Below are 14,544 nucleotides of genomic sequence, written 5' to 3' on the forward strand. Positions count from 1 at the left end.
TAAAGCCTTTCACATGTAGGACCTAGGCATGACGTAGGTATGGCCCAATCTGTAATACTTGGTATCTCAAAGGTACGGGTGGCCCAAAAAACGTTGAAACAGATTTTTACTGTTGCATATTGATCATCATTTTCACAAACTTGTGCGTTTTTGTATTAAAGCAATACCTTCATTTTTAGCATTAGAAAAAGATAGAGTATCTTTTGGATTAAAATTTCTATATAATTGTTACATAGGTATTTGAATTATTTTTCAAAACGTCAAAGCTTGTGTAGTTTTATTCTACTGCTACAAAAAACGAAGTATAAAGGAAGACATTTCGAAGATAATTCGTTTTATAAATAAATTATTCAATGAATGAATGAATAAATTAATGTTTCTTATTACATAATTTTAAAATTATTGTAATGGACTTTTATATTCCGATACTTTAAAGGTATTCAAATAAAAAAAACCTAATAAAAAATATTCGTTAACGTGTTTGGTCCAAGCCGGCCAACCTGCACATCTATACTTGGTCAACCAGATCTTGACAGTAGAAAATGGCGGCAAATTTGAAAAATGTAGGCGCGAAGGGATGTCGTCCCATAGAAAATTTGAATTTCGCGCCTTTTTTTACTGACAAGATTTGGTTGACCAGCTATACGTAATTTATTTTTGTATCTGGCCTTTCAATCAAAACAGCTTTAAAACTATGCGCGTTACACGCATTCAATATAAAGAACCCCACCTGGAAGAATGAACATTTTCGTTTTCTTTAGCTTTCTATGTTCCTAAAAGTTTTGTGCAAAACAAGAACTTTGGGATGAGGCTGAGCCAAATAAAGACCAACCAAGTTGTGCCTCTTGATCTAATTTGGCGACTATCTTGATCCGGGTCACCGACGAGGTCCACTCGACGTACTTCGCAACCTAAAATAACCATGTAACTGTGAGACTTAGTTTGTAAAAAAGCTTTAAAAAGGGGTATAACGACTTTTATGTAGTCCCTGGTAAAGTGCTAAAGGCTATTAAATAATTGTGGAGTATTTATTTCCTTAACAGAAGATACCACTCTATACGTAATGACTGCTACCTAAAATCTTGAAATAGGAGAAAGATGCATCTCGCTTCCGCAGGCACTTTAGCTTCCAAGTGATTCGATAAGATGTTGCAGCGGGAACCACCGTTACGGAATACTTATCTATAAACGCCGTCGGGAAGAGACAGAAATATAAAATGAAAAACCTCATTACTTTCACAGATGCAGCAGCTCGCCCCGTTCAGTGATACTGGAACTATAAATACATACGCGTTATGAAATTTTCATGAGAATCGAAGAAATGACAACAATAAACCTTTAGAAAATAATAGTTTCGCTTAATAGTTATTTCAATTAAACTTATGATAAGATGCAATAATTAAAATTGTGATTTAAATTAAACCTACGTACTATAACAAACAATGCGTCCAAATATTTCGAATTAGCATATTTAATTAGCGTATACTCGACCAAGTCGAATCCTGGTGAGGCGAGGTCCACCTGTGCTCAGCGGAGCTGTCACAGGAGCACGAAAGACTGTTAGTACGCGGGTTGTGATGGGATTTTAGCTCTGATCATATGGGGCAGTAGTTAAGAGACATGGTAACTATGTGCACGGTGTCCCCGGAAGAGTTAGTGCCGCGGGCCCGATGCGCGACCGCCGCGCTGACTATATGAGCGGGGCAGGGTGCGAGCGGTAATGGTGTGACGGCCCGATGGCAGCGGTCGCAGGGCTGTACGGCCTGGGCGACGACCAGCGCGCCCGGCACCGCCGCGGCCAGGCTAACGCCGCCGCCGCCGAGCGCTCCGAGTCCAGAGACGACAACACCGAGGCGTGAGTACCTACCTACACCACACACACGAACATACTCCTACTTACTAAACCTCACTACTACCTTCATGTATTAAACGACGACCTCATAAATTATGAGTGAATAATTCATTGTGCTCGGTCTTTTCAGATTAATCTAAAGGTAATTTTGACTTTATAAAAATCTAGGAAACTATTAGTCATACAAATAAGAAATCAGGATTATAGCATTTATCTCTTTACGAGTATAAGGGAGGTGGGACATAGAATGAGGGTAAAAACCTCCTATATCCTATGCGTACTTGGTGCAAAGGATGGCCATCGCCAACCAACATGGTAACGCGGCATCTATGATGGGCACCTTTGCATCCGGTGCAGGTCGCGGTGGTCTTTTTGAGTAAAATATTAGTACCTATAGTAATGTATTTATTCAGATATACATGTATTTAAGTTTTATTTTTATGATTGTATAATTGTAGGTTCAGCTTGAACTGTATACTAACCCCAACGATACTATCAGTTATTTGACAGAAAATATAGGCGTATCCGGTGACCTGTTTAGCCTTTATCATGTAAAATTGCTTGTTGATTGTTTTTTGTTCGTATTTAGGTACTACAGATACCATATTACCAGGTTATCAAACGTTTCACTTGGTTAATATCCCTACTTTCACCGCTAGAACAAAGTTCAGACAGGCTTCATTTCTTACCTCGGCAAGGACTTACTTTACAGTCAAACTAATCTAACTTTTAGGCAGTTTTATTAACTTCTTTTGGTATCAATGTAGAGTATAAATAGTCTACTAAGTATATATACGTATCCCGAAAACTCTCATTTTAGAGATGTACGTTTTTAAACATAACAACTCGAAAGAAAAAGTTCCTAATTTCTATAGGAGAAATTATGAACTTTTTGGTGAATAGTCACCCCGCGATTTCTGTTGACCCCGTTTTGCGGAATATGACATAATAGGTACTCGTTATGTAACTACTACTTACTGTGCCAGTTCGATATTTAATTTTGTATCAAAAGTAATGTAAGTATAGATAATAAACAATTGGCCGTAGTTTAAGAACTAAATGTGTTAGTTCATATTGCGGAAAGCATCAGTCGAAGCAGTCGGCCTGAGGGTTGAGTCGCGGGCGCCCGGCGGCCGGTTACGCAAGCCGCCCGGGACCACGTGTGGCTTCAACCAAGGCCAGCCAGCAACTCAACCTACAAATCCTACTCCTACACTTACACACTAATTGTATAATACATACATAATTAGGTATATTCTGTAATACAAGCCCAATATGATCCACAGATTAAAAAAAAAAACGATTTTATACTTAATCATGAACAAACATAAGCTATTACGTTAATTGATTCAATAGATTCAATTTGTTTCGGAAATATAAGTTTTTATTGCTTAACCCCTGAAGTCAAAGGGTCTAAAATAACCAGTAAATTAATTACCTCGAGGTTTTAAGACTTTTAAAGGAGATTGCTGTTCCAGGTGGCCTACCTTTGAACACGCAAGTTCAAATGTGAAGATTTTCATTTCCGATTAAAGCCATCAGATGGTATACAGAGCCTCTAAACGCGCAGTCTCTTATACTCGAGAATGAAAATAGATATCGTCCTAACATATGAATTACTAGCTTCTGCCTGCGACTTCGTTCGTGTGAAGAAGTAGTATTTTCATATACGACTTCCATAGGGTTCATCTCCTTGAGTGATGAGTTCCGGGTTAAAAACTATCCTATGTCCTTTTCTGCGTGAATCAAACTATTTCTATACCAAATTTCATCTAAATCGGTTCAGCGGTTAAAGCGTTTAAAGGTAACAGACCGACAAACAGAGTTACTTTTGCATTTATAACATTAATAATGAATTAGTAGGGGTACTTATTTGTTGTGTTACGTGCAGCATTCCATATCACACCTACATAGTATACTTTTGCGCTCCGACAGCGGCACTCGGTTTTTCAAATAAAGATTCAATTAAGGCAGCTACGAGAGGAAGCGTAATGACGTCGTCTTTGCAGAGCTTAGCGCAGACCGAATACACACACTCGCATATCGATCTAAAGCTATGGACATTTGAGATATTGGTATCTAAGTACACTCTGCTTTTCTTTGGATAAGACCATACGAAACTTCGACGAAATGTAGTTTTCGCAAACCTCACGCCTCGAACACAGTTTTCTCTTATTCTAAAGGGGCCCACTGATTAACAGTCCGCCGGACGATATCGGCCTGTCAGTTAGAACAAAAAGTTGACAGCTCCGAACAACTGACAGGCCGATATCGTTCGGCGGACTGGTAATCAGTGGGCCCCTTAAAGTGTTGATACGCGAAAATATTTTGTCTCCCGTAGTGCACTTGTGCTACGATCTTCGAGAGTATCCTGCGTGGAATTCTGAAGCGACAAAAATTTGTCACTTTGATATTTGTCCACGAGCCTGCGGCTCGTCCTAATTGTTGTTCTAATCGTGCTGCGGTAGCTAAAACAAGGTATGTACGAGTATGAAGATGGGTTCTAAAAGAACACTAGTTGACACTATATAGCAAAGAATTCTCAAAGGTGTGGCGCCATCTATTCGAGAATAACTTTTTCTTGATTTCCGAGGCACGTTCATTCCTTAGGCCGGATTTACACTTGTAAGTATTATAAGTAAAACAGTAAATTATACATTTAGCGTTTGCGTCAAATCCGTTAGTTCTGATTTTTGGCAGACTTATTTATGATGTTGGCCCAATTAATAATCCAAGTTTGTGACCTCGAGCGCCGAACGCAACTTTGTCAAAAATCGAAAAAACCGCGAAAATTTCGATTTTCTTTTAGATTTGAAGAGACGAAGAGCCACGTTACAAAATTCGACAAATTTACTGGATTATTACTCACGTAAGTAACTTACCTACGCGAGTAACTTATGGTGAATTTGCAAATGTAAACAGCCTCGTAAGTCGCTTATCATATTTTTTTCCTAGTTACTGTAGTTGTAAAACTTATAAGTGTAAACTGCCTTGAGGTTGCTCGCGGAAGCATTTCACGACTTATCGAATTGAATCGATAAGTAATATTACCCTGTCTTTGCTGTGAAATTGTTTTAAGCAAACAATACTATGCTTACCATCTGAGGTGGACATACTAAGTATTTAAGCTTTTGAATCATATACATAACAATAACAATATTTTTATTGACAATAAAAGTTTAACAGGCACATTACAGTGAACCCCGCACTAGGCAATAGGCATGGCCTGTATCGCGGGGGTCAAGGTCATCACGAGTTACCAATAATAATATTTATAATTATACTAAACATATAAGCATAGGAAAGAAAGAGGAGTGTGAACTTGTATGAGTGTAACCTTGTTGTGAGGAGACTGAGGACTTGAGGAGAGAGTGAAACATGTGTGAATGAAATCTAAAAATGTGATGAATGTAAAAGTTTGTTTAGATTTAAGTGTTCGAGCGTTATGAAAAGTGAATAGAAGAACTCGAAGAGGAATGAAGAAGTAATCCTATGAATACCTACGTGGAGTAAGGAATCACTTGGGAAGGATTCAGAATTTCTTCTGAATCCTCGTAGTTCCATATTCACATATTTGTGATTTTTAGCTTATATGATTTTTATTGTATGTAAGTATGTTAGCTTGTATCAATGGGCCTTAGTAGCCTAAATATGATATTTCATTTAGATCACAAAAATCAAGACTATTAAAAAACTTAAGAGGATAATATAGCCCATAGCTAAAACTCGAACTTCGAAGTGTAATCAGGACAGGAGTCCCTCAGCTGGCGTAACTGCCTTTCAAAATGTTGTACTCTTTTTAAATTTGTGGTGCTATCTTGTACCTACCAGCAAAATTTCCAAATCTGTCGTATTTAATTGAAAAAATTAAAAAAATGGTTTGTTTTGCACCTTGTTCCTCTCTGTTTTCTATCCATACTTTTAACCATCACTTTATTTGTTTGCTTCTTTGACTTTTTAAAATAATACTATGCAGCTACTTGTTTGACTTTACGACATGAAATGGCATTTTAAATTCTAATTTCGGTACGTACGGTGTACCTAAATGGGCTTGTTATAATTTACATAAGTAAATCTCACAGAACTTTTGTAAGTGTCACTTACTGTAATTTTATTTTTAGGTGTACAGTCGTAACTTACTTACGTAAATTTTAAGTTAGAAGTCTAAATCCGGCCTTAGACCACACTTTATCTTTGACACTAGTAAGACTGTGTCATCTTGCGGAGAGAATTAGAACTAATGCAAACTACCCTGAAGCAGTGCCACCTAGCGTCGTTCAGCAAAACTAGTAATACTGCGTACGTACAGTATACTTCGGATCCCACGTGTGTTCGGCAGATGGCGTTATCGTGCCAACGTGCTAAAATTAATATTTTTAGAATGAAGAGACAGTTTTACGTGAAATATTATAGCTATGTGGAGACGTTGCTTTTTTATAATTCGAAATGTAAAAGCATTAATAATTAAATAACATATTTTGACGGCTTCATTGCGAAGAGCAAACATCGTGTCTGGTACAAATGAGACTAGGTAGGTACCTCTTACTTAAATACCTACCTATTGTAGGTACCTAACTGAATAGAGTATAATCAGATTTAGATTAAATATTATCTTCATTTAAAGTAGATAGGTTAGTGCCAAAAATATACGCACTATTTAGGTACGTACCTAATTGTCGTAATGCATTCAATACCTTAAGTAAATTTGAAACTTTTGCGTAAGTATATATAATTTTATCTATTTTAGAGGCCAATTCAAACTTACGTTTTGATATAAAAATGTTTAATGTTTTGTTTTAATATCTACATAATGTCACTTGGTTCGCCCGTGCGTCTCTATCAAGCCAACATATGTGCAGTCGCCATCAGAAGGTACATCGGAGCAGCCAAGGTGCTCAAAAATATCTGAACATTAACGAAAAAAAAAAACATTAACGCCTTGATAAAGGCTTTGTTCAGATATTTGTGAATACCTTGGCCGCTCCGATATATCTGATGGCGACTGGACGGACAAGTCCGAGCGAAATGCACGCGCAAATGACAACTATACATGACATCATTTAGAAATCAAAGTGCAGTTCGAATTGGCCTCCTGAAAAGTGACGGTGGGAATTCTGTGCAAATTAGTTTTTTTTTGATGATGGTTTTCTAATCAAACAATTATTAACAAACCAGTAAGTAATTTTAGAGTTCAGCATAGTAAACTTATAATAGGTAATATGCATAGTATATGTATAGGATGCCTTAACAACGCTCTTGACACGATATTTTTATCTCATTATTTAGTTCTCAATTTTCCTGTCCCTCCTCCCGGCTGACAGAATGCCGCTGTGTTAAAATTACAACATGCATCAATTTAGAGGCTGACCTAGAATAACTTCAAGGGCGGTTAGCGACGCTGCATGACGGCGACGAAGCGTCTAGAGTCCTAGCATCCCTGCGTCGCACTGCTGTATCATTCCGGACACCAACGGTATGGGGAGGGAGGCGCGCGGCCTTTGCCACCCGCGGCCCGGGCTGGCGGGCCGGAGCGCGCCGCGCCGCGTCGCCGAGCCGGCTGGCTGTGCAAGAACAAGCAGGATTTTCTCGTCGCTTAACGACTCGCTTCAAGCGAACCTATGTACAAGTTTTCAGAAAAACTGTAACAACTATGCCTAGGGAATTGGAGATCATACGCTGGAGGCGTAAGCTCGCATGAACTCGATGAACAATAGCCTACAGAAAACTAGGGCTCATTGACATTTAAATAGGTACGGGCTTTACCGATTTCATCATAGGCGTCCTTGAAGGTACCTCCACTTTTAGCCCACTGGTGATTTGAATTTAAAAAATACATGAATATGGAACTCGAGTAAATTAATTAGGCTTGTACACTGTATATAGATTTGAAAAATATCAGAAAATTGTCTTGGCTCCTTTAAATTTACGGATGGACAGCAGTTTTCTTATAAAATGACACGCTACAGGTTCGATGACAATTAAATTCGGTCTATAACGTTCTTCAATTCCCCATTAATTTTATATTTTATTTTTACCTAAGTAATTTCCTCAAATTTTGACCAGCAAAAAAGGGAGAAGTTGTATTGTAAAATGTAACCTACAAAAAAATTGTCAAATACGTAGCCCGACGAGTGCTACAAGCTACAACTCGCGGCGTAGCACATCCTCAGAGTTTACCGTTACGTTGCCTTTGGCTTTAAGTTATACTTACTAGCGACCCGCCCCGATGTTGCACGGGCAAACTTCCGCAGTATTCGGAAGACAAAATCCGTTCTAGAGAAGAGAACGGTACGATATATAGGTGGTAGTTTAGATTTCAACTAGATATCTTTTGCAGCTCAATTCGGGCAACCAATGTCACTTTTACGTTCGATTATCGTATTAAGATCGTTTCAAAATTGTTTTGAGATCTAAAAATGCATAACGAGACGTTTAAAGACATTGTGGAAATCGTTCAAGAGTATCTCCAGAATCGCGGAAATGTCAAATTTGACAGGCTAGATCTTAAAAATATCGTTGTCGTATCTTAGTGATGTCTAATAGATATCTAATAGTGTCTAGTTCAAAATCCGAATCGGACCCAAATACGGAAGTTTCCTCTACTTAAAATAAATTATTTCACACCGTGTATGAAATAAAGCACGATAATAGTGTCCTCATTAGCTGTAACGGTTGCGGAGAGTTTTAGTTGTATTAAGCACATTACCTACCTGCACAATGACAATTAGTAACGAAAGGTCCTATGTATTTTCTCTCTCGGTTCTTCTAGGTTATTTAATCGTGTAAAATGGATCGCCGGGCGAAGCTGAAGCGCTTTATACCTATCCAGGACGCGGCTTTACATTCCCCGAAAGGTATGCATAGTAAAATAGGTCGTGTTTGTCCGCCTTCGTGTGACGTCACAGCCCCGAGCTCTGCAATCAGCGCATTGAACCGCGCGGTTGGGACGCTTTGCCGCTCCGCGCCGGCCTAGTATAGGTGAATCACTTGCGAGATGCATTTATGTGCATGTGCGCGTCAGAGGGTCTACCGCGAAAACCGAAATTCGGAAATTGCGAGGATCTTTCTCCTTTACTCCAATAAAGGCGTAATCAGAGTGACAGAGCAAAATGCCCGCAATTTGCGAACTTCGATTTTCGCGGTTATAGCCCTGCGCGTACATTGCCGTTCGACGTTAATTGTTAACTGACCTCTGTCCGTGACTTCGTCCGCGTACCTACCTACAAGTCGTTAAACTGATTCGCATTCCAGAATTTTCCAGATTATAATCTATCTATAATATATACCAATTTCAATAAAAATCTGTCAAGTCGTTTTTGTATCACATTACTTCAAACGCAGTATACAGAACACTAAACATTTAATAGTTATTTGTACAACAAGAGATCAAAGTTTGATATTTCTTCGAGTGCTTATTTTGAGTCCCGTGCAAGCGAAAGATTCTATACTAATTTAGAATCTTGAGCGTAGTAAGGGACTCAAAAGTGCACGAGATGTAAATAACTTTGATCTCGTGTAGTTCACAAAACTTTTCACCTCAGCAGTGAGAACATATTAGAGAACCCGAAAAATGTATTCCTTCTTCATCACTTACCTCTATTCACTCATGTTTTCTTAAGATATACCAACAATTAAGTTTTCACCTCAGCAGCTCGAACAAGGGTACTTTGCTACTTAAAAACAGTGAGCAAAATCGCATTTTGCTCACTGAGTGAGACAAAATGAGCAAAATGCGATTTTGCTCACTCAGTGAGCTACTCGCTACGCTCGTGAATCTATTATAGAATCTTTCGCTTGCACGGGACTCAAAATAAGCACTCGAAGAAATATCAAACTTTGATCTCTTGTTGTACAAATAACTATTTCACCTCAGCAGCTAGAACAAGGGTACTTTGCTACTTAAAAACAGTGAGCAAAATCGCATTTTACTCACTGAGTGAGGAAAGTTGCATTTTGCTCATTTTGTCTCACTCAGTGAGCAAAATGCGATTTTGCTCACTGTTTTTAAGTAGCAAAGTACCCTTGTTCGAGCTGCTGAGGTGAAAAATATATAAAACAAATTACATCGACCAGTTTTTTTTAATTCCTATACAGTCCTACCTCCCCGTAATCTTTTCGATTTCAAATTTGATCTATTTACAACACGACGGTGACAGAAAACAACTTTAGGATACCGAACTATCCCAATAAAGCTTCCACTTTGGTAGTTTGAAGAACCTTAGTAACTTAATTACAAAAGGGTATTTGACCATTTTTAGTGTATTATCAAATGTCTGTATGGGACCCATTGTCTTAAAGCAATACAAAAGTCACAAATTGATGGTCAAAGTCTGGCACTCGCACTTTACTGACGAAATGCTTCGAACAAAATGGCAAGACATCGTGACGTCATCATGTCATTGTAACGTTAAAAGCCGTTTCGTTGTATGGAAAACAAGGAAATTGCGAAATTGTCGGTGAAATATTGCGTTTATGTATATGGTTGCTATACAATCTTTTTTTAAATAAATTGTAAGGAATCGAATGGTATCATAATTTTTTTCCTATTTGGAAGTTTTTTTTTTTTAACTTTAAGGTTATTTTTTTTATTATTCCCATATATTTTTGAAGTGAAAACTTCTTTAGCGGCGCTGGGCACTTTTTGAGGTGGGGAAAAAATGATAAACTCGAGACAGCGTAAGGCGATCACGTGACCGTAAGCCCCGTAAGATGGCCACTCATAATTTAAATGGCATTTAAATCAATAAAGAAAAACTCAATGTTATTTGACATTTATGTTGCGGACTCCTTTTCAAGACTCTTTACCTATGTTCAAATAATTAGACGTTGTCATGGCAGTATGTAAATAAACATGTCAATGGAAAAGTGTGATCTTATTTGAGAATGATAATGATATATGTATGTATAATAAATAAATAGAATACCTCCGCTAAACGTATGTATCGTGTTACCGGGCGTCGGTAACATAGTGAGGTGAGTTTTCACTTCTATCGGCACTCCCGGAGTGCAACCGTTGTTGCTTGTTTTAAATTTCCAATATATTGTGATAAATTGTTCATTTTCTATATATTTAACTAGGTTTAGTTATAAAATTCAACATGTGTCAAATACCCTATTATAGTAATTTTCTCAGCGTGCTGTGTTTACCGTTTTCATAAAACAAATAATAAAAACCGGCCAAGTGCGAGTCGGACTCGCGCACGGAGGGTTCCGCACCATCAACAAAAAATAGAGCAAAAAAATCGTGTTTGTTGTATGGGAGCCCCCCGTAAATATTTATTTTATTTTATTTTTAGTATTTGTTGTTATAGCGGCAACAGAGATACATCATTTGTGAAAATTTCAACTGTCTAGCTATCGCGGTTCATGAGATACAGCCTGGTGACAGACGGACGGACGGACGGACGGACAGCGAAGTCTTAGTAATAGGGTCCCGTTTTTTACCCTTTGGGTACGAAACCCTAAAAATGCATAAGGCATAAGGTTCACCCACAGTTCACCGATGAACAGAACCCTTATAGGATTACTTTGGTGTCCGTTCGTCTGTCCAACCGTCCGTATTTCTGTCAAAAATAAGTACCTATATTTAAAAAGAAAGTAAATGTTTTTCGGCCAATCATTTTATTGTCTATGGAAATATAGTATTAAAAAGTATATGACAGGCCACCTCTTCGTTTCATATTTGCCTATTGCAAAACTTATCTAGTGACCTAAAGTCTATTTTTTTATTCGGTAGACTAAAATGACATTTCATAGTATGAAATGACACATGATGTTCAATACTATGAAATGTAATTTTAGTCTACCGATAAAAAAATAGACTTTATGTATGTTTAGTCATAGATGTAATTTTTTGATTTTATTGAGGCCCATCTTCCCATTTTGTGTAGGTACCTAATTTTATTTTTATTTAATTTACTGTTACCCAATGTATAGCGCACTTTCACCCACACGATTTTAATGTTTGATCAACTAAAACCTCTGTATGTATCTCATGACACGGACAAGGGTAGCATCCGCTCTGATGTATTCCCCTTACATTTGATTAAATTGTCGAAAGGGTCTCTACGTATTGGTTTCGGCTCTGCGCATGCCTCCTAAAATTACCGGAACGCAACTGTAACAACCTAGGGTGATCTCGAAGAAGCTTCAGGCAGCCTAGCCAAGGTTACAATCGCTATCGCTTCGACAACGAAACGCTTTGTGTCTCTCTATCACTCTTCCATATTAGTGCGACAGTGACAGTTGCGTTTCGATCGCTACGAAGCGTAAGCGATTGGCATCTTGGCTACGCGGCCTGATCCTGGATAGAAATGGAATCGATTGCTTAGCAGCAAAAAAAATGACAGAATTGAACTGGGTAGATCTTATACTGCTAAGCCTAAATGGTCGTAGCAGACCATCCCTTATTTTTTTAATAATGATTATTTTTATTTACAGATTTTGGAAAAAAAAATACAAGGCGCAAAATCGTCAATTCTGTAAATTTTATCAAGGTATTATATCTCTTATACGTATAATCTTTCTTTGAGTACGAGTACAATTTAACATAATTATATAATATAAGCGATTTTGGTTCCGCGCCGTTGGTAAACAATAGGAAGCCTGTGAGAGTAACATCTTAAATTGATTGGCTCCGGTCCAGAATAAAGTGAAGTCGGTTATAATACGAAGAAATATTAGGAGCCTTTGTTGGCTCATTGGTCGGAAAATTGCTTGGTGTCTGGTAATATGAACATTCACAAACAGTTGCCTTTTTTACAGACTATAGCAATGAAAAGTAATTCCATCTTTCATAGAAAAAACTGACTTCTTAAAATAGTTTGAAATGCCATTTAAATTATTTACACCCATAGTGCATTTCACATTAGAGTCGGACCAAAAAAATTCTGCAGCGGATTTGATAGCCCACGCAGTGCAAGTGTTGTTTATAAATACGTCATAATTTCATAGAAGTTTGACGTTTAAAATAACACTTGCACTGCGTGAGCTATCAAATCCGCTGCAGACTTTTCTTGGTCAGACTCTAATTTCAATAAGCCTCAAAACTTAGAAAAAACTTTTGTCATAGAGGAGTTCCATTCTAGTCTTCCTAAGCAGTTAAATTTCAAAACAGCACATATCTAAATACAAATGCTTGTTTTCTAGATAAGTCTCGGTCCAGTTCCAGGTTAAGGTCCAGAGGTACAGGTCCAATTCCGATCTGGGTCCGGATCCGGGTTTCAAGACCGGGTCCAAGTTCTGATACGAGTTCGGGTCTGATTCCGGGTCCGAGCCCAAGTCGAAATCGAAATTTTGCTTATTAAGCGTAAAGCACGTCAACGGGCGCAGTATGGTTCCATTTTTACCGCCTGTCACTATGCCCGTCACTTTCGCTCTTACATACTTGTTAGAACGTGACTGACATGGTGACAAGTGATAAAAATGCGACCGTGCTACCGCCGCAGGTAACTTGCAACAAAAAGGACAAATCGCAAAACGTGAACTATACATATACGTCATTGAAGACTATTTGAAGAGTTCTGTTATCAGCATTCAGCACGGCTCCATCACTGTACATTATAAACAAAGTGTGTCTTATGTAATAAAGAATTTTTGAATTTGAATTTTTTGAGCATTATCAGCAGTTCATTATAGACGTGTGCGCCGCTTTTGCCACGCCGCCGCCGTGACCTTGAGTGTTGTTAATTAGCTATTCCAAGTTGGTATTTGGATTACAATATGGATTTTTTTGTATTATACAGGGTGCCATCTGAGTCGTGATCAGTTACCTATATGTATTTCTATCTCCATAAACAACGAGCAATTTAATGCCCCTACTCTTATTAAAATCAGACAAGATTTTTTTTAATTTTTTTGTTTATTTTTTGTCATTTATTTTACTTTTACAAGTGCCAATGTGGTATTTAAACAGCTTTGTAAGATGTTTCAAATGAAAAATTAAGTAAATTTTATTTCTAACTGGGACAAATGACAAAATAGATGTCAATGACAGTTCCGATTCAAAGAGGCGATTCAATTTACTAATTTAAATATCTTAATAAACCGTTGTAATATCCTAAATCCACTTATAAAAGAAAAATAAATAACAAAAAATAAACAAAAAATAAAAAAAATCTTGTCTGATTTTAGTAAGAGTAGGGGCATTAAATTGCTCGTTGTTTATGGAGTTAGAAAAACATATTACTGATCACGACTCAGATGGCACCCTGTATATGTTAAAGTTGTCAAATATACTTACATCAATCTTATACCTTTAAACGAGCAATTCTTGTTTATTTATATATTTATTTATTTATTTATATATATATTTCGGGGATCTCGGAAACGGCTCTAACGATTTCGATGAAATTTGCTATACGGGGGTTTTCGGGGGCGAAAAATCGATCTAGCTAGGTCTTATCCCTGAGAAAACGCGCATTTTCGAGTTATTATATGTTTTCCGAGCGAAGCTCGGTCACCCAGTTATTTATTAACTAAATGAAACAGAATAGCCAGTTGCACTAACTATTTGACACACCAATTAAAGTAACCGAGTAATCCTAAGTATTCACCGTCAAGAAAGATAAGGAAGCGATAATATGAAGTAGGATTTTTTCCTGTTATTGTGAATTCACATTGCCTCACATACGAGGGCAGAATGCTTCGTCATGAAAAGACTTACAATTAACTAGACAACTAAAACACAGGGC

At 37.7% G+C, this 14,544-nt stretch overlaps 2 protein-coding genes across 6 annotated transcripts in view; both read left to right on the forward strand.

Moving 5' to 3' along the window:
• Nucleotides 1-1,385, forward strand: part of LOC134660847 (uncharacterized) — a 29,293-nt gene extending 27,908 nt beyond the window's left edge. Inside the window, exon 2 of the mRNA XM_063516693.1 lies at nucleotides 1,243-1,385. Within this exon, the coding sequence (XP_063372763.1) occupies nucleotides 1,243-1,268 (26 nt within the window). The 3' untranslated portion in view covers nucleotides 1,269-1,385. The remainder of the gene's footprint in view (nucleotides 1-1,242) is intronic.
• LOC134660812 (potassium voltage-gated channel protein Shaker) overlaps nucleotides 1-14,544 on the forward strand; it is a 159,121-nt gene that overhangs the window by 103,603 nt on the left and 40,974 nt on the right. The window contains exon 1 of one of the 5 annotated variants that reach the window (XM_063516617.1): nucleotides 1,473-1,855. The exons of the other annotated variants lie outside the window; for them this stretch is intronic. Within the exon in view, the coding sequence (XP_063372687.1) occupies nucleotides 1,737-1,855 (119 nt within the window). The 5' untranslated portion in view covers nucleotides 1,473-1,736. Of the gene's footprint in view, nucleotides 1-1,472; nucleotides 1,856-14,544 lie in introns of those variants that run through there. 5 annotated transcript variants of the gene reach the window in all.

Source organism: Cydia amplana, chromosome Z, assembly GCF_948474715.1.
Source record: "Cydia amplana chromosome Z, ilCydAmpl1.1, whole genome shotgun sequence".
In the NCBI taxonomy this organism is placed as follows: Eukaryota; Metazoa; Arthropoda; class Insecta; order Lepidoptera; family Tortricidae; genus Cydia; species Cydia amplana.